This window comes from Homalodisca vitripennis, chromosome 1, assembly GCF_021130785.1.
Source record: "Homalodisca vitripennis isolate AUS2020 chromosome 1, UT_GWSS_2.1, whole genome shotgun sequence".
NCBI classification, from domain to species: domain Eukaryota; kingdom Metazoa; phylum Arthropoda; class Insecta; order Hemiptera; family Cicadellidae; genus Homalodisca; species Homalodisca vitripennis.
The window spans coordinates 165,685,123-165,705,423 of record NC_060207.1 but is presented as its reverse complement, the minus strand read 5'-3'; the positions used below and the strand labels follow the sequence as shown (position 1 = coordinate 165,705,423).

Here is a 20,301-nt window from a genome sequence, read left to right as displayed (position 1 = left end):
ATCAGGTGGTTAGAACAAAGTAGTCGTTTTGAACATTTTATTACATAGTGTGACGGCACTTCTAATACATTATTTATTACGACAAAAAGCCAAATTATGTAAAGTGTAATGTTTGTCGTTATTGTTGTTTTAATGAGCATAAACAAGTCAAATTCCTACAAAAACAAAACAGTTTGTCCCAAAGTGAATCGTCATGCACCGCTTAGGAAGGTAGTCAAGGGAGCGACAAGATGCCCAGCCGTGCTCCGACACACACTGCCAGAGACTCCGAAAACAAACAAGTTAAAATGTCATGCACCGCTTAGGAAGGTGGTCAACGAAGTGACGCGACGCCCAGTCGTGCTCCGACACACACTGCCAGACGCTCCGAAAACAAACAAGTTGAAACGTCACGCTCCGCTTAGGAAGGTAGTCGTAATGAAGCGACGCGACGCCCAGTCGTGCTCCGACACACACTGCCAGACACTCCGAAAACAAACAAGTTGAAACTTTAAGCACCGCTTAGCTGTCTTTTTCTTTGTGCGTTTATTTTTAAAAGTTGTTAAGACATTGATTTCTCACCAATAATATTAGCAGATGTTATTGTATGCTCAGTAAATTCTCTTTTCGTTCCTTCCTATGTTGAACGTAAGGAAGTACGTATTACCCAAAATAAACAGTAGGCGTCCGGTGTTGTAAGATCGGGGGAGTGGCTGGAAAAGGAAACTTTGTTCTAAGGGAGATGTTACACTTGCTGCAACACTCTTCCGTGGTTTTCATTTGTACAGACAGTAGTTGGGCGACCTGAAAAGCCCTTTCGCTGTGTCAAAACACTACCTGTCCCTCGAACTTTTTCAACAATACTAAGAATCACAGCATTACTAGGAGGGTTTTTGTGTAAATGTTCCTGAAAACGTAATGCAGTGTATAGCAAGCTTGGCCCACCCCCGCACTTCCAATTCCGTATGAGTGAAAATAATGCTCTACGATAAAAACTTTCTCTACCGTTGTTAGCACCATGTTAGCAAAACCTGACCTCAAATAAAAAAGAAGTAATGAACACGAAGACGTGGCAACAATCGATAATTGAATCAGCTGATCAAGAAGGCAACTACAGATGATTTCAGTACTGTTTATTATGGCTAATACTGTACTGTACCTTAAATATAGCAAACTACTGATACGTCTGGACATAAAATGTCTCGACTCTGCTTGATGCAATAGTCGTTAACTAGATAACAATTGTTGTAGATGGAGCTTATATTGGTATTGAAAGGCCTCATAAAATAATAAAAGTATTAAATATTGGTTTTATGTTTTAATGTAAGTAAGTTAGATAAAAATTGATCAAATTTATAGGGGTTCCTCCTTAGAACGTACAAAAGGGGAATTTATAATTGCCATTCCCCATCCCATACAAATAAGCGTTTACGGCTTCACTACGAGTAACACTTTATTAGTAAGAATAAACACAAAAACAAAGAAATGAAACAAAGTTATGAATTCCATATAAACACAAACAATTTATTATAAAACTATACATTTCATCGAACAATTAACACTTATAATTAATTGAAAATGTACATCAAGAATATATTTAACAGCCACAAATATCACATTAATAGTAACAATGGTGTAATAACCTACACAACTTTAAATATATCTTCAACTAGTATACAATAAGTATCGTTTTCAAAACGATAGACTTACAAACTGCACAAAGACAAAATCAGTACAAGACTAGACAAGTTTTTACACCCATTCTAAAAATTACTCACATACTTTGTAGCTCGACATAGGCGACCATCATCACGAATAATGAAAATAAAAGCCAGAGTGAATATGAGAAAAATGCTGTCTGTTGACTCTTTAGATTTTCGTTGTAATAATTTAAAGTATCAGTTAATTTAATTAATATTTTAAATCTTTTGATTATTGTAGTAGCCAGTCTTTATGTGGACTCGCCGAAAAAGAATTTGATCAAACAAAAAAAAAAAAAAAAACTCCAACAAAGGACTAGGTAGTAACCCAATATTAAATTTGCAGAGTAAAGTTTTTTTAATACTACATTGTCAAACATATCATATATTGGATAGATACAACCTCTATCTCAGCGAACATAGAAAATTTGGAGAGAATAGGATTTCATAATTTTAAATTTATTATAAATAGTACTGCAGGTAAACACACATATTTTTTGCTGTTTATTATGATTTAGTTATAGTATATGTAACAATTAGTTCACTCTTTTAAAGTATGTCTGTTACGAAATTGGTTTTAAAAATGACTGTGAAGTATATTGCTCTATTACAATGACAAAAATATAATTAATGCAATATATCAGATTTTAAATAAACCTTTCATGAATACTTTTCACTCTTTCCAAAGTGACGTGGCCTCTGAAGAATTATGTACCCTCAACAACTGTTCTACATACACTTCTAGCCTAAAATTTAGTAGTAATTCTCTGTTTAATAAAATTTTTGAATTTATAAATAATCTAATACAAATTTCATGAAGAATGTCTTGTGCAGCAGAGGTATGAGTACTAGGAATTCAATTAAACATTCATGTCGTGGATAATTACTACAGTACTAAGGGGCTAAAACTGTATTAACGGTTTATCCATAGGCGAGCTTGACAAGAGATACAAATCATACAATATTTCTGACAAACATTTACACAGCTCCACAAATTAACATATTCGAATTATTATCAAAAAATTAGAGGCTACAATTTCATTTTTTATAGAGATACAATCGTATTCTCCACGTTAGTCTTTAAGGATCTTGAATCGTAGACGCTTGTACGTAATACTTGGAGACTTTCTACAACATTGGAGTCAGACACACCTCCCTGGCAGGTTGACAGATTTTGGAAAGCCGCCGGTTCGGAAAACTACTGGAATCTTGCATCCGGTAGCTTTTCAAACTTGAATGTTTGTCTCTGTAAAAAAACATATAGTATAAATCTCCTATTAAAAAATTGACGGATTAAAATTTATACAAGATTAATAGGTTTATAGCCTGCGGGTTAACAAATTATTGAATGTTTCTACTACGTGTAATTTTAATAAATTAAACAATTAAAAATAAAACCCACTAGATGGAATATTCTTTACAATTTTTATAATTAGAATAAATAGTATTTAAATATATGTAAATAGTATACATATAAATATATACTATTTATATCTTTTAAATATCTATTAAAGAAATTTTCACAATGAAAAACGCATATTAATACATTAAATTATATTTCTAACATTAAAATGTACTGTGTAACAAACGCACAGTATGTAGTAAGATATGTTTTGTAGTTTTATAGCCGAAAGTCGTTTTCTATCACTCAGAATATCTAGCCAGAGAGTAAAGTGTCTCACAGCAAAATCACTAAGCGAACAAAAATGCAATTGCCACTCTCCAACTTACACTTTAGTACATCCAAGATTAAAATTAATCAAATTATACATTTAGATTTTCTTTTTCATTAAAAAATTATAATTAATAATTCTTATCTATAAAGCCTTGAGAATCCACCCGTCCAAATTTGACATGGACGTAGAGTTACTAACACTGAAACTGACTTGGGTAATTATACTGTACTCTGATTTGTATTTCTTGTATTTTCTTCAAATTTTCAAGTTAATGTAATGTAATGTATTTGAGTACTGCGTATTGTTTTAACCGTATGCCGAGTAGGCCTACACTTTATATTCCACTGGCAAGTACCAGCGGCTTTGCTTGTGGTTTCCTATTGAATTGTATGCCTGTTATACAAAACGTCTTCTTTGGTCAAAAGTAACTGCTTCCGGTCGAAGTCATACTTGGTGCCGTAGTATGGCGTTTATGTTGTTACCCTTATTAAGAAATATACTCATAATTAATTCTGGAAAGACTTCGACGATCAAAAAGTGCATATTTCCAATCAAAGTAATCTATTTCCAGTCTAAAGAATTTCAGGCGTCATGGTACTGTTTCCTTTGCTATCCAGATCAAGAAAGTATATACGTACGTTGATATGAAAACTCTGCTGTCGTACAGAATAAACTAATTACAACCATTGTATTCTACTTTTAAATTTAATCGTTAGGAACAACATATAACCCCTGTGGTTGAACTTAAATCTGTAATTTATCTGTTGTGAGCATAAGGCACGTTTTTGTCTAATTTCATCTTTCAACAACATCGAAAGGTTTAAAGACATCATGTTTTCTTCTAGGTGTTGAAACCCCATTTCAACCCCTATTGCATATTCTTGTTAATTATATTATTAGGTACGTCCCCAAAGAAATGATCTTTTTAAGTAGTACTAAACGTAAACTAAAACCCGTAGAAAAAGTTATTGTTGGACATACGTGTCTCGGCACGCCTCAGTGTAAAATAACAGCTTTATAGTTAATAGTTTCGTATTCTAAAAATATTTTGCCAGTAAGTTATTGTAAACCGAATTCTATGCTATGTTTTTCCAAGAATTTATACACTTTCTACATTTCTTCGCCCTCTGTAAACAGATGTAACAATAAACTTTTAAACTTCTAGGGTATAGCTAAAATAAGTTATTCTTAAGACTGAATCACACGTATTAGTTTACATGTATGTCTATTATCTATCTGAATATGAGATATTTTCAAAAATAATAATTTTGGACCCGGAATTGGCCCGCACTGGTGGTGGTCATTTCTTTGCAGGATGAAACCTACTACGCGGAAGACTGGTAATCCAGAGAGTCACACCAGTGCCGGTTACCATCAGTAGCAATATTGTCCCCCGCACTGGTGGTGGTCAGTTCTGTGCAGGGTGAAACCTACTTACGAGGAAGACTGGTAATCCAGAGAGTCACACCAGTGCCGGTTATCAGCAGCGGCAATAGTGTCCCCCGCACTGGTGGTGGTCATTTCTGTGACCCGGCGGCACGAAGAGGCGCTGCCTCGGAGGTTACGATGCCGTGGACTTCCCGTGCAAATTGAGGCTCTCCACAGTGACCTCAGCAATTCCCTGTTGAATGACAGGTAGATCCACGGATTCACACAACTATTGAGACTTGACAGCAGAGACAGTATGGTGAACGCCGCTCCTGGAAATACTCATTTTAATGAATTTACATTATAATTTCTTTTGATACACTGTTCTTATACAGAACTTTTCTCTAATTACAAAATGTCTTGCAAAGGCAGAGCTTTTGGCTTACGTATATACAAGTCTCATTCAATTCATTTGGTGGGACCTAAGTTATTTGGTTAATATGAATAATATAATTATTCGACATCTTCATGACAAAGTTAATATGTATTAAGAATATTTATTTTATGTGTTATATCGCATATGTGTTTTAAGCGTGAAGTGAGAAAATCCATGATACTGTATTGGAAATATTGTAATAAAAGAAGAATACAAAGTTTTAAAATTATTGGAGAGTCATGAATTGTTTTTATTTATATCATAGTTTACTAGTAGTCTCGTTAAGGACGAGACAGGTTCTTCTTAATGTCGTGTATTTGTCTGTCTATCTTAGTGATAGACAAAACGCAGAAGAGAACAAATTTTTAAACAAACTTAGTACATTATGATATAAAAATCATAACATGAAAGTTTTCTAGAATGTTACTAACATATGTGATGGAAGTATTTTATTAAATTAGTGTATACGATGTACGATACTCCATGTATAGTATTTATTAGATTGTATACTCATACAATCCAAATTGGCTCTATGGCTCCAAAGCCATAGTTATTATTGAATAAAAATTCTGTATGAATATAATACTTTTTTAATAATACTTTTTCATAAATAATACCTTTAAAAGTATTATTTCTGATCTGAGCCAAAGATAGTCGAAAAATAATGACAGTAAAAAAAAAAACTTATACAGAATTTGTTGTATGTGTCTTGAAGAACGACATACCAAAAATGGAGAGTTCTAAGTCAATAATTAAAGGCATAATTAATGTCTTTGGTAAACCCTTACGAAATCGGTTATTAGTTATTATTTTGAGATTTTAAAAATACGGTATGATACTATTCGTTCTGCATGTGAATACTGATTTATATTTATACTTATTAGACATGTAATTATTTATAAATCAGCTAATAATTATTACTGGCAGTCTTTTCTTGTGAGTGTGGGTGCACATGTGAGTTCTAGACACGCTTTGTTCGGTCCGACCCTTTACTGTGCCGTGAGCGTGCTATATTATGCCTTAAATGAAACTCGCCTACATATCCTGTACGTAACAAAAGGTCAAATATTGCTTTCACACAAACCAAACAGCGAAATGTTTAGTTAAAACTTGTATATTTTTAATAATTGCATATTTAATTCAAGAAAAGGCAGAACTGCCCCCCGCTGGCCAAACTGAACCCACCTAGCCTCTGTACCTATTCAGTGACTATACACTGATAATAATCATGTAGAATTTGACGTTGCTACGATAAAAAAAAGAACACACACACATATGTATAATGGAGTTGTTAGTTTTTTTTATTTAAACGACCTCCATATTGAAACAGTATAGCTTACCATGTAACATATACACGAATTACTTTATCCGGTTTGTCTTATGAGTAAATACTCATTCATTAATACACTAGAATTTAATAATACTAATACACTGCATTAGTAGGGGTTTACACTACATTTGATTTCGCTTTAGTGCTAAAGTAAATGTGCTGTTGTTTGTGATAAGGAAAGAAAAACAGCAAGCATCTAGTTACAAACAGTATTGTGTTACAGACATTTTCTTTAATGGAGGTGGCTGTACACAGACCTATTAGTTACGTTATCCCAGTCAACGCTGGAATTAGTGTTCATAGAAATATCAAAATAGCACATACATGTGTCATTTGAATATTAAATCTTAGATTAGTTCGTATGTATAAAAACACACACTCAATGCTTTGTTGTAAAAGCAAATAACTCAAATTGCTCAATATAAATAAGAAAACATTAGCCTAGTAAGTAATGGTTGCACGTGTTCAGGAAAAGTAGTACGACAAAAAGAATACCTAGAACTGAAATGATTATACACCTAGAAGTGCCATATAGAATTTTGTGGAATATTAATATTTTCCTATTATTACAAAAAAGTACATCGAATGTGATGAGTATTGCAGTGATCAAACACACAGTGCTATTTGACATACATTAAGTTGCTAAATCTTCCTCAACATAGCTCCCATTACAAATATTTTTCTTTTCATTCCATAAATCTTTATTAATAGTTATCGTTAGATTTAGAATGTAGCGTTTTTCATGGGGAATTAAATCAAACTAAGAGGAGTTTTCGGGTGGTATGGAGGCGGGTGAAAGATAGTGGAATCAAACTAGCGTACACACACCAGTACGAACTCAATCCGTTACACCTTTAAAAATGCGATAGTTATTATGTGAGCTGGAGATTTAAAACTAAGCTAACAGTATCACCCTCAATCCGTTATATCTTTAAATATGCGAGTGTTATAATGTGAGCTGGTGATTTAAAACTAAGCTAACAGTATCATCCTCATCTTTAAATATGCGAGTGTTATAATGTGAGCTGGTGATTTAAAACTAAGCTAACAGTATCATCCTCATCTTTAAATATGCGAGAGTTTTAATGTGAGCTGGTGATTTAAAACTAAGCTAACAGTATCATCCTCATCTTTAAATATGCGAGAGTTTTAATGTGAGCTGGTGATTTAAAACTAAGCTAACAGTATCATCCTCATCTTTAAATATGCGAGAGTTTTAATGTGAGCTGGTGATTTAAATCTAAGCTAACAGTATCACCCTCAATCCGTTATATCTTTAACTTATGCGAGTGTTATAATGTGAGCTGGTGATTTTAAGCTTACAACAGTTTGGCCATCAATCCTTCACACCTTTAGAAAATGCAAGTCTTTTTATACGAACCTAGCTTATCAAGATAAATATAGTTCAGTGATATTTTTCGTCCGATGGATTTTTAGATGAAACATATATTTTACAATATAACGACCATTCAGTCTAATATTTCATAAATATTTTTGTTAGTTAAAAAGCTGGTAAATAAATATCAAAATTAATTATGGCAGTACCGGAGACCGAGTACCAAGAAATGCGAATATCAAACTATGATTGACTTAAACATGTATGCAATATTGGATACATCAGCCAAAAAAAAACATAAAAGTTTGTAATTTCTTATAACGTTCCTTTCATACGCCACTTGGATTCAATTCAATTCTTTATTTACACATAAACGATTTGTACAGTTTTACTAAAAATATACAAATATTGTGTTTTATCAAGTACCAATGTACCATAATAGAGTAAAGCACAAACAATGCAAAGAAAAACAAGAACGAGGTATCTTAACTTTCTAAGTAAAAAGTAAAAGGAACTTTAAAAGTCAAAAATGTAACTCAAGGAATACTTTGAGAGAATAAAGCACTGAACTCATTAGGAGTTTCCTCAGCGATCTCTTAAAACCAGAATAGTAGGTTTCTGCTCTCGTTTGTGTAACTTATTCATCAGCCGAATACCAAAGTAAAACGGACTCTTCTCAAACTTTGCCGTTCTGTGGGGAAAGCATCTTTTAGTTTTATTTCTTGTATTAAAATAATGAAAATCTTTTGTTTTAGGAATCCCATCAATATTTTTATAATAAAGAATGAGAACTTCGTATATTAGACTTCTGGGATCTTAACGGCCTGTCTAAAAAAGAAAACTATACGGAAGCACAGAAGACTTTCGCAGTATCCTTGGTAAACGTCTTTGAGAATATCTATGCTACAAGAAGGCTTCAAAATTCTAATTAGAAAAGTTGTAGAGCTCAAGGGTTTTAACAGTCCGCACCTATGAGTTTCCCACTACACATTTTTAACCACATTTAATCACAGAAACTTTGAGGACTCGCAAAAGTTGGTACCACCAAATTATCAATCCCCTCAATGGCCCGAATGCCCACAGATTTAAAACTGTATTGCACTGTTTTTAGTCCCATTCATAAGTAAGCGATTTATCTGAGACCAATCTGAAAACTGAGAAATCGCTAAGTATAATACTCTTTACAACAACAGATTCTCTACCGTTGCCAGAGGAGTAGAGATGCCATCTAAAAACATTGTCATTTTATACACATTGTAAGAACAGCAATGGTGGCAAGATGCAACCCTGAGGCACGCCGATATTGACTTAACTCCAAGATGATGAATACTTGTTATGAGTATTCTCCAGAGATACACTCTGTTGTCTTCCAGACAGGAGTGAGCTTAGCCAGCTCAATATTACCAATATTACACTTCATGATACACACAGTAGAAAGCTCTGGACACATCGCAGAAAACATCGATAGATCTCTGCAATCCATCCCAGACTCGTAAAACATAATTTGTGAATCGAAACAGGGCTGATAGTATATTCTTTCCTTTCTGGAAGCCATGCTGATTTATCTAAATTATCTTATTGGTTACTAGATGGAATGTCAACCGAGATAAGAACACTTTTTATAGTAAGCTCAGCTTCCTTTTTCTGTTTAAAGACACCTTAAGCCCATTAGTTGCCATAGGTTTTTGTTGTGTTTTTATAACATAATCAATTATAACACCTGTCGTTTGTTATAACATAATCAATAGTGGTTTGTGATTCAGCATTTATTTTAGTAACTGTTTCAAATATCAAAACATAGATCATAAGACATAAAAATAAATATAATATTTATATTTAAAAATAAACAGTTCCATATATGTGACGTCCCACAGATAACGATATCTTTTACTTCAGTTTCATTTGCTATTTTGGTAAGTCGAATGTTGAAAATATTTAAAAACTCGGCTGCCAGGACAGATTGTGAACGTTATAGACAGAAAACCAAGGCAGGCCGCCGCGTGCCCCCTCTAGCTTTAGGTGTAAGGTAATTGATGTACAAACCCAGTGCTTTAAATGAACACCAAAAGGTGTGGCTAACAGTTAGTTTTATTTTTAATACATTTTCAGTTATATGAAGTCCAAACAAAATATATTTATCAAATATGATGGTTATATTAAGAAAATATATACGTATTTTTACTGTAGATCATTCTGTCCATTTAGCTATAGGAGATCTTTGACAGTTTAAGAGAATGTACCATCAAAAAAAGGTTGACGGGGGCCCCAGGAGGCCCAGAGCTGGGCGCAGATGAACGGCGAGGAGCAAGAGATATAGAGCAGGATGACGGCCACCGTCTGCTTGATAGTGTTGATCTTGGCACGTGAGATGAGGTGATGTGGGGAGGAGCTGTCAGGCAACCCGGAGTACCGCCACAGTGTCCAGCAGATGCAGAAGTAGGTGTAGATGAGTACAAACAGTGGCACCAGAAACACGGACACAGAGTACCTGAAAAAATACAAGCTAGAATTGTAAAAATAAAATATTTAAATCTTTGATAAGGAAAAGATATCAATAGAGATTCTAGTAGGTGTAGATTAGCACACATAGTGGCACCAGAAACACGGTTTAAAATAAGAACCACTTACGTATCAAAACGAAATACGCAAGATCAAAGAAAAATACTAATTCATGTAAACACTATATGAATCCATTAGAAAGATATCTAGTAGTCTTGGCAGAAAGATATAAATAATGTATAATTTTGTTATAACATGTATCTTTACTATCGAATAAAGTTTACATGTTTCTTTTTTTGTCTCCTGTAAAATTTATCATAATCGGCATGCTTGATTAATTTCCTATATTTCTTATTAATTTTGTATTACTTACTATTTCAGAAAGCGTATTCTCTGTGTTTTAATAATACTAGAATTTATATATTTGTATGTAGCGTTATCTTTGTTTAGTATCTACTTGGTAATGGTATATTTTAACTCCTTTTAAGCGTAATCGTATAGTTAAAAATCACTTTTTTCCAAGATGGTTGTTAGAAGAATATTTTCTTATGACAAATCTCTTTGTTCAGTTTGTTACCTAGTGATATATTAAATTACTCCTATAGTAAGTACCACGCAGACGTATACGTAAAAACATGATATTCCCTCCGGCCATATTTTATTCTACTGCCAAAATTATTATTATTCTTATGTTATACTGTTTATATTTGAGCTTTATTGTAAGGCATTCCATAAATTACATTATGGACTGAACAAATATTTTGTCTATTTTCCAGTATAAGTACAAGAAATATAAAGAGCTGTGACCAAACCTTTATTTCAAAATTGTAAAAAGTTATTTCTATCGGAAATTGACTGCAATACCTTAAATTAGTAATAACATTATCTGGAACAAATTATTATATTTTACTGAATATTAATGCATTAATTTAATGAAAATTGTTTGAGGTGATTATTGTTCTTTCGTTCAACGCTATGTTATATTAACTATTAGATCGACTTACCAGGTAACATAAACTCTTTCTCCCCAAGGGAATGGGAACGTCGCCCAACAGTCGTACACCCCGGGAGCGATCTCTTGGTAGGAGAAAATTATTACCTGGAATAATAATAATTAACGAATTTACTAATCTGCGAAAGTGTTTATAACTTTGTTCCTTTATAATATAAAATATAATTCAATTAAAGATTTATTTGTTACTAGCACTTACGCACGGCTTCGCCCGCAATTCCTGTGCATTACAATGCTTCTAAAAGTCCATGTGTTTCATAGAATAGTTCCAACAAATTTAATAACAGTGGAACTATTTTGCACCAATGTGAAGATATCCAAAAGTTGAAGTTCGTAGTTTTCTTAGTGAAAGTATTTATGATATGATACGGTAGAGTGAACATCCTTTCAACGATTTTGTAATTTAAAATTTACTATTAGTGTCTGGTGTATTTTGTAATTCCACTTGCTCGTGTATGAGACTTATGGTTCGATTGAATTTTCAACGCCAATGTTCAGTTTGTCTTGTTGCTACAATCATAAAAACATATGTTGGTAATTTTTGTTCCTCAGTCAATTTGCCTTGTTTCTCGATTAAGAAAGTATACATACATACATACATACATAGGTCTTAAAAGCCTACTTACAAGACACTTAAGATGGGTTTATAACAATGTTTAAATTTATTGTAAAAGTGAGGTAGTAAATTTGTCTTACACATGAAATAATAAATATTAGATAAAAGTGTACAGCTAAAAGTATATATTTACTAAACATTTTATTATCTGGTTATTTTCTTGCTCTGTGCTAAACAAAAAGAAAAGGTTGAAATAAGATGTGTTGTTATGAACACTATAAATGATAAGAAACTGAAAATAGTGGATAAATTAATTCAAAATATACATTTAACTTATATTTCAATTATTATTTCGCAACTTTAGATACCAGTGGGCGTAGTCCTGAATAATTTTTGAAATAAGAATAGACCTGTCTACTCGTATATTCATACCAGTGACCCTAAGAATGTCGGTTAAGTAGTTTACACGTAAAAGGAAGCAAACAAAGTCTCATTCGTATTTATTTACGTTATTAGGATACAGTTGTAGTTTTATATATAAAAACTAGTTCGTATACACACTATGTACTATATATACATATAATTCTCAATAAGATACATTGCAACTGGCTGCATACAGACATAACATGTATTATCTGCGAACGCTTATCTGATCTATGATTGGTCAGGACATAGATAGGTACACCTCAGGCATAATTGAGATAGCGTAGGTGGCCATACCGTCCTTTACGACCACTCAGTTATGAGTCTCACTAGTGTTAACCTAGTACGTGAAGCCGCTCGTTTAGGTTCGAGTACATAACGTCGTTTGCCCTACTTCACTCAAAATGATTAACTGTCGTTAACGACTAGTTTGGAAACGAGATGTGGGTCTATTTCCACACTGAACCACGATGAAATGTAGTTTGGTATTTCTCAGTTTTGTTGCCCCTCCTCCTCCTCCTCCTCCATATTGCCACGTAACTCTAAAGTTTTGAGAACTATGATTGTATACCATCTTGTTTACTCTAAAACTGCCATAACTGTGTCGACCCTGCAATAATTAGTTCGTAATATTAATTTTATTCTCCAAGACAGATTTAGTTCTCTGGCTTATTCAATAATAAATCTCTTAATTACATTTGGGTTCGTATTGGTTTAAATAGATATGTTTTAAGAGTAATTAATTTTTAGGCACTTTGTAATTAATTAATGGGATTTGCATCAGTTCTTACATTTTAAAGACAGTTTTTACCACAACTAAGATAATACATTAAATTGAAAATGTATAATAAAAGCAGTTAATAATAAGTATTTTATAACTACAAGCTATGTTGGAATGCAATTTGGTCTGAAAACTAATTGAAAGTATTAACATTTAAATTAACATGTAGAATTAACAATAGCCGTTATATTTCACCTAATTTTTAATTTCCTTACCAGAGAGTGATTAGAAGTAAGTTAAATCCCAGGCTTACTAAAAATTGGAGTGAATTGTATATCTCCCACTGAGTTTACAAAACCACTCCATCATTGCTATTGTTGTAGAAGACCTGAGGTAGAACTAAGAACTTACTGAGATAGCGTATTAAATCGCGGTTTAAGTTAAGAGCTATCTCTTGATAAGGTCACAGACAGCATTAATCAAGTACAAAGTTATTTTGTATCAGATACGAAATAACACACCTCTTATCTCTAGGAGACAGGACAGAACTAAAGACGTTCAAAGACTAATTTGCTTTCCCATGCAATAAATTATGTGATTCCTGAGGTCGAGACACAAATAAATGATTAAAGTAAGCCAATTATTTCATGTGATTTTATACATTTACTAGAAACATGTTAATAAACTTTCCGAAGAGATGAGAAAAGTAACGAGCACCGCATTGAAATCAGAATCATTTATTCACACATTGCAACACAAAGGTTTCCTGTGAAAATCAAAACACCAGAATGAAGAACCATTGAATACAAGACCAATCGTTCAGTTATATACAGGGTGTCCATAAATTACTTTATCATTCTTCACAGTTTGATTAGTCAGTTACATTCGAAGTAAATGTAGGAAAATATTCCACATGAGGATAAGGGGAAGAGAGGACTTCAAAATCATAACTATGCCTCTAATAAAGGCATGTTACATTAATTTAATTACAATTGAAACGTGCACTGCATTCAATCAAATTTTATAAGTGCGTATGAAAGAATAATGAGTCATTAATCTCATCTGTTAATTTCAACAATCAGCTTATTATTAATCAGCTGTTAACAACATTAATCCCGATTAGTATATTTTAACTGAGGGGTGGTGCTCAGTAAAACCTTTACTATTTGTTTATTAGTTATTATTATCGTATCGAAATAAATTTTATATTCAAATATTCATCTAAATATAACTTTTATTTCACTGTACTTTAAAAGTTTCATAAAATATATTACAGTTTTAACCTTTGTAAGGCTACCTTTTTAAAAGAGAAATAATATTTTTCTGAAATAAAGTATACAATCTAAATATAAAACAGAATACACTTGTATAACAATGGTTTCAAAATTATCCCAGATCCTAAGTACTTCCATTCAAGAAATGGGTATCAAGAGAGAGCCTCTATGAAACTGCAGAAAGTCTTTCCAATCAATTAAGTCCTTAAATCCTTTTCAAGGTAATTTAGAGTTGTTTACAAGGATTGGCCACCGGTTCGATAAGAAGTTCCTACTATTATCCCAGTTAGTATAAAACTACAAGTGGTTATTGACGCAAGACACCGATGTTTGACCAGTTTACGATAAAAAATACAAATATAAATGATCACTGTATCCGTATCTAGAATCAAAATTCTGGTAACTAGTGCTATTGCACGGTACAAGCTATCGACACCTACAAAGCGCTAATCTTTATATAATGTTATAAATCACCATTTATATCGAAATAATTCATTTAATTATCACTTTACGAAAAAAAAACTCGATTTAGACATCGCCTCACAATTCTAAGGTACATTTGCTAGATTGTTACGCGTGTGTAGTGTATAAATTATTCAACAAAATGTTCCAAATCGACATTTCCAGATTATACTGCAGTTCATTATTTCTATTACACAATAACTGAAGTCATATAAAGACTTTTATTACTGGTATGTTCTTACTAACGTTTGAAGAACTGACATTGCATTTGCAGCAAATAAAGCCTTATGATTTGTGCAAAGTACCTATGTAAGGCTGCTGTTTAGTAATGCTTTTCTTAGATAAATATTTTATAATTACATTATATTTTAATACAACTAATGGCCAGATAAAATTTAAAAGCATACAACACTGAAGTTTGGATTATTGTGTAAGCAATATAAATTATCAGAGTTCAGTTTTCGAAATAACAAATTATTATCAAACTACCAAACTCCAAATAAATAAGCTTCAGTATGCTCCATGAGTCAAGAAAAATTAAATAATAGAAATTGAAAATTTCATAAAATCTTACCAAGATTTTACATGGTGAATAATAATTATAAAACAAATAAAAAATAATAATACTAAAATAATAATCTTATTTATCTTATCTTTTTAATATAAACTTTTTTTTATATTCTTTACGAAGAAATAACTAAATGAAGTGACTCTAATGAAAGTAAAGTTGATTTAGAAAACTCTATTAATTAATTATTCGTTTAATTTTACCAAGCTAGAATTAAAGCTAAGTTAAAGTTGATGTTTATTTTAATCGAAAATAATTACTTTATATCAAAATAACCTGATGAAATTTGAATTAATTATTTTGATTCAACTTCTGAAGTTGGAAATTAAAATAACTTCTTCTAGTAAGTTTTTTTAGCTTTATTTTACATTTAGACTATAACATGTTTTGCAATAACCAAGTTAATTCACAGTGAAGAGCTCTCACTGATAAATATCTCATAACTAAGAGTTCATTCTAAGAGGTTGAAGATGACCAAATCTTTCAGTACCCCATTGTCTCACTCTTGTCAATAATAATTCAAAGAAGGACCAAAGAAATGCATAATAAATGGATAAAAATATATTCTTAAGTTCATATAATAAGCTATCGTGCCATACCTTGTGGCAGCCCTGATGTCAAGGAATACCCAGAAGTATGAAATGTTTTTCTCTAAATGTGTTACCACAAAGTGGACAACCCAATCAAGTTTAAGGACAATTCTCTCTTCCGTAATACATGCTGGTGAAGATGTATCGAATCGTGGTATTAAAAAAATTAAGATCAAGTAGAATTCGCTCAAATAATTTCCAAATTATTTGGTGGAGGGCACACAAAGGTGACTAATTGGACAATATTATGAAACAACATGGGAAGGTTTTTAACGTTTAACATTAAAATTTCTGAGACTTTCCACTGAATAGAGAGGGGCACAATCTTAATAGGTAAGAAAATTCGTTGCTGGAAAGAGTATTTCGCGTAGAATCTTAGGTGTAATTGAAAAGTATTCCGGCGATTGATTTAAAATAGCACGCATTACTTCTTCTAGAGTCACGGGTATAGCTAGAGCGTGTTTCACTATTTGTGCGAATTGTGGTGAATTATAAGCATGCGATTTTAAAACATCAATTAGATATGAATGTTTAATTGAGCTCCAATTTACCTTCATCTTATGTGAAGCTTCGGAAATATAATGCTATTGCAGACTTGACTGTTGAAATCTGTAGTCATGATCGTCTGAAGGAATCCAAAAATAGTCGGTGACGAAGAACGAATACGCTCAAAACAAACCTCCCGCATCGTTTCGAGATCAGAGACACCCAGACTAAAAAGAGTAATGCAATCTAGGTGAAGAGGTATGCTTATTGTCTCATCAGGTGCACAGTCATCAGGAGACAATGAGGCAAACATTTTTTGCTTCAAACGGAAATCAATCAAGCGAAATACTGTTACATATTATAAGAATTATTGGAAAGTGGTTTTCGAACATTTGTCATCGTTATATGTTTCAAAATGTAAAAAACGTTTCATGAATTGAAATCTATTTTCTTTGTTTTCTTTTTCTTCACTTTTCTCTTTTCGTTATGAACTGACGAAGAGAATAGATTTAAATCCTCGAAACTTTGTGTACATTTTGTTTATCGACGACAAAAGTCCGGAACCCCGTTATCCTTCCAACGTCATTAACATACTTTAAACAAAGTATTAGAATGTCATAACGGTCTTTACACAGACGTACAGATTTCGTGGAGGGAAATAGTTTCTAATAGCGAATAATAATCCTTGTAAATATGTAACGCTAGTTAAAATTGTCTTGCTGAGTGAAAAGGCTAGAAATAGTGATTTCAAATCTTAGGGGAAAGAAATCGATGCATAAAGGTGACGGCACGAGTAAGAAATAATGTGTTACGCATGATTCCTTGGAGATTTATTTGGATCTTGTTATCTCCTCATATAGTAATCTGTAACAACGCAGCAGTAGCATCAATGGAGATATATTGGCTTGTAAACACAACAACTTAATTTACGTAGCACGTTAGCAAACAAACAAATGTGTGAGCGAATTATTGATACATAAGTAACTAAGAATTATAAAAAATTAACCAGGGTGAATTTTTAATTTTATGAACAAGTTAGTTTTACCATATTTTTAATCTTGTTATTGAGTATTTGAAAACTAATTATACACTTAGAGTTAAGAAACGTGAATGATATATTCAACGACTTATTATTAGCTATATTTTATGGATCTTATAAGACAAGTCCTTAGCAAATATTAAAACTGAACTACATTCACCCTAGCTTGACTCCATTTTCCTTATAAAAAATGACAAATAAAGTAATGTTACAAGTCGAATAAAAAAATGTAAATAAAAGGCTTTATGAAACAGACTGAATGACAAGGGAAACAGCTCATTTGTCCAAATTTGAAGAGGGAGGTTTCTTTTTTCACCCTGCGACATATTACAAATAAAGTCGCACCCTTTTTATAAACAGCTATAAATATTAATCGAAAATCAAAATTAAGAGCCTTCTAACAACTAGCTCATACATAGTAGACTGGGTTGTATAAGAAGGGAATGCTTTTATAACTTTAATTGTAATCATGCTTTAGTAACACTTTATGCTAATATTTGTTTAAACACGCTTGAATATGTCATAAATTAGGGAATGATTTTTTGATCGTAGTTTTTTTTTATAAGAAAATCTATATTTTGTTTATCTTTTATCGTTTTTTGCAAATATTTATTGTTTTAATATAGATAGCAAAAATAAATAAATAAATAAAAACAAAAAAAGAACTATATCACTAAGGTGACTTTTGCAAAAACCGTTTTTCATTTGAAATTTCACATAGTTGTGTTAGGGAAGTCTCGTAAACCTCTGATAAACCAATGCATTCTTGCTTATTTACTGGAGCTCCAGACCTGCGTACGAGGATTCCGCATTGTTCAAATAATTTATATACTTAACGTAATGCCTCCAATGAACCTTTTTAGAGTCTTTTAGAAATCTTACCGTTGTGTATCTTTTTTAACAGTTTCAACTCATTATTTGGAAATATTATAAAATTACAGAGAATTAAAATTTTCCCGTCATGGTTGAAGTTGACGCGTTAATTGAAGCATATTCACACTTAGATGCGAACGACCGAGAATGTTATAGAAATCTCGAGAGCACTTTTCAATCATCTGTTTTTCATGTCTTGCACATGACAGAAGAATTTATACATTAGTTGGAACCGAAAGAAATTTCAGTATCCGGCAAACTCTGAGTTGCAGTGTAGCAGTATATCCCGATAACCCGTAACCTATATAGATTAGAGGAGCTTTTAATTCATAAAGGTTTTCATATTTGTTTCCGTTATAGACCTCACAGTTCTATAATACTGGATCATCTAACAGTTTTCGAATGATTTGTTTGCCTGTTTAAAGTTTAAGCAAAATAGTTGACTAGTTAAGGGAAACAATGAGTATAGTATCCAGACCAATTTAGTTGTTCTAAAATGTCTTAAGTTTACATTCGAATACAGCACGTAAAACACATCATTGCGTGTTTTATTGATATATTTCGTTACACAAAAAATTGTACCTTTCATGGAGGCTGGTGGTCCGTGAAAGATTACGGACCTTCGTGAACTAAGCGCTCTTGCACGCGCATGCGCAGGCTGGGCGGCCCACTCATTCATTTACATTTCTAGAATGTTAATTGTTATTAAAGTTCCTTAATTGTATTACATATGTAATCTTCATAACAAAATAAAAGAAAAAAGTCCTAACACCATGTACCTGTGAAATATTAAATGTACCTTTTAAATGCATAAAAAGGCTATATCAAAATAATCATTTCATTAACTTTACATGTCACAATTATGTCGTTTAAAACTAACCTTTTCATAGAAATAAAAAATATACAAAATTAAAAGGCCGTGTGTGTGCTATATGGTGCTAGTTGATGACTAAGGTAGGGTGAATGTGTTGCAGCTATGTTATTGTATTTATAGTGGTAAAGAGACAATAATTCTTCAGGGGCCACAGTTACCCAGGCAGAGTACAGTCGGATACCTGGGGTATACAGAAGAGAAGAGTGAGCGACCAGGCTGCACTGACGGTGAGGGCGGACCGTCGCGAGGTCCAGTTACTGTAGTTCAACGGTTCACATATGGCCTTGTAGCGGTCTAGGGCAGTTGCCACGAGGATGTAAGAGCTGAGGTAGGGTCCCATGGTTTGGCCATATTTTACCACTTTACACAACATAGGTCCTCCCTTAAAGCGGTATGTAATCTTCCAGCACAACTGAGGGAACACGTTCAGTAGGCCAGTGGTTAGATCAGCCACGCAGAGATGTAGGATGAAGAAGTACATCCTAAAAAACCAAACATTTTATTAATTATATAATTTTTTATTGAACTGCATAATCCATTAACTGCTCGAATATAATATAAGATTGTTATATTTTTTAACTTTTGCTGGAACAACAAATCATTTAACATGGAATCCCCAATATGTTATGTAAAAGCTGCGTAAAACAGTTATTTAAATGTAGTAAAATTATGGAACCAGGATGGAATCTGACCGACCTGGGTAGTTTCTTGTTGCCTGTACAGAATCTACGAGCGTACAGAGCCACAAGGACAGCTGTGTTTCCAGTGACGGTGACCACAAAAATGACGGCAAGGACGGCAATCTCAGCCCGCGCCAGTTCCTCGTCTCGCTCCAGGTCCGAGGCTAGGCTGGAGTTGAACACTAAGTCATTTGCCATGGCTGAAACGTTTTTAATATTAGTAGCCGTTATATAGTGTCCAATATATCCTAGTATGTATGTATAGTTGCTGCCTAATACTTCATATTTTCAGCATTTAAAGAAATCGAATACCAAACATTCCCGCTTTTTATCATTGTATGCGGGTTTAACCGGGGTGATTTACAATTTCCAAGTTAAATCCGTTTTTGGTACCTCCTTTAAAGATAAAAAAGATAGAA

The 20,301-nt window shown here is 32.8% G+C and overlaps 1 protein-coding gene across 1 annotated transcript; it reads right to left on the bottom strand.

Moving 5' to 3' along the window:
* Positions 1-2,807: 2,807 nt before the first annotated feature.
* LOC124353938 (vasopressin V1b receptor-like) lies at positions 2,808-20,080 on the bottom strand. Its single transcript, XM_046804007.1, has 6 exons — positions 19,899-20,080; positions 19,384-19,684; positions 11,329-11,423; positions 10,066-10,313; positions 4,794-5,055; positions 2,808-2,925 (listed from the first exon to the last, which is right to left on the bottom strand). The coding sequence occupies exons 1-6, from the start codon at positions 20,078-20,080 to the stop codon at positions 2,808-2,810; spliced, it is 1,206 nt and encodes a 401-aa protein (XP_046659963.1).
* Positions 20,081-20,301: the final 221 nt, after the last annotated feature.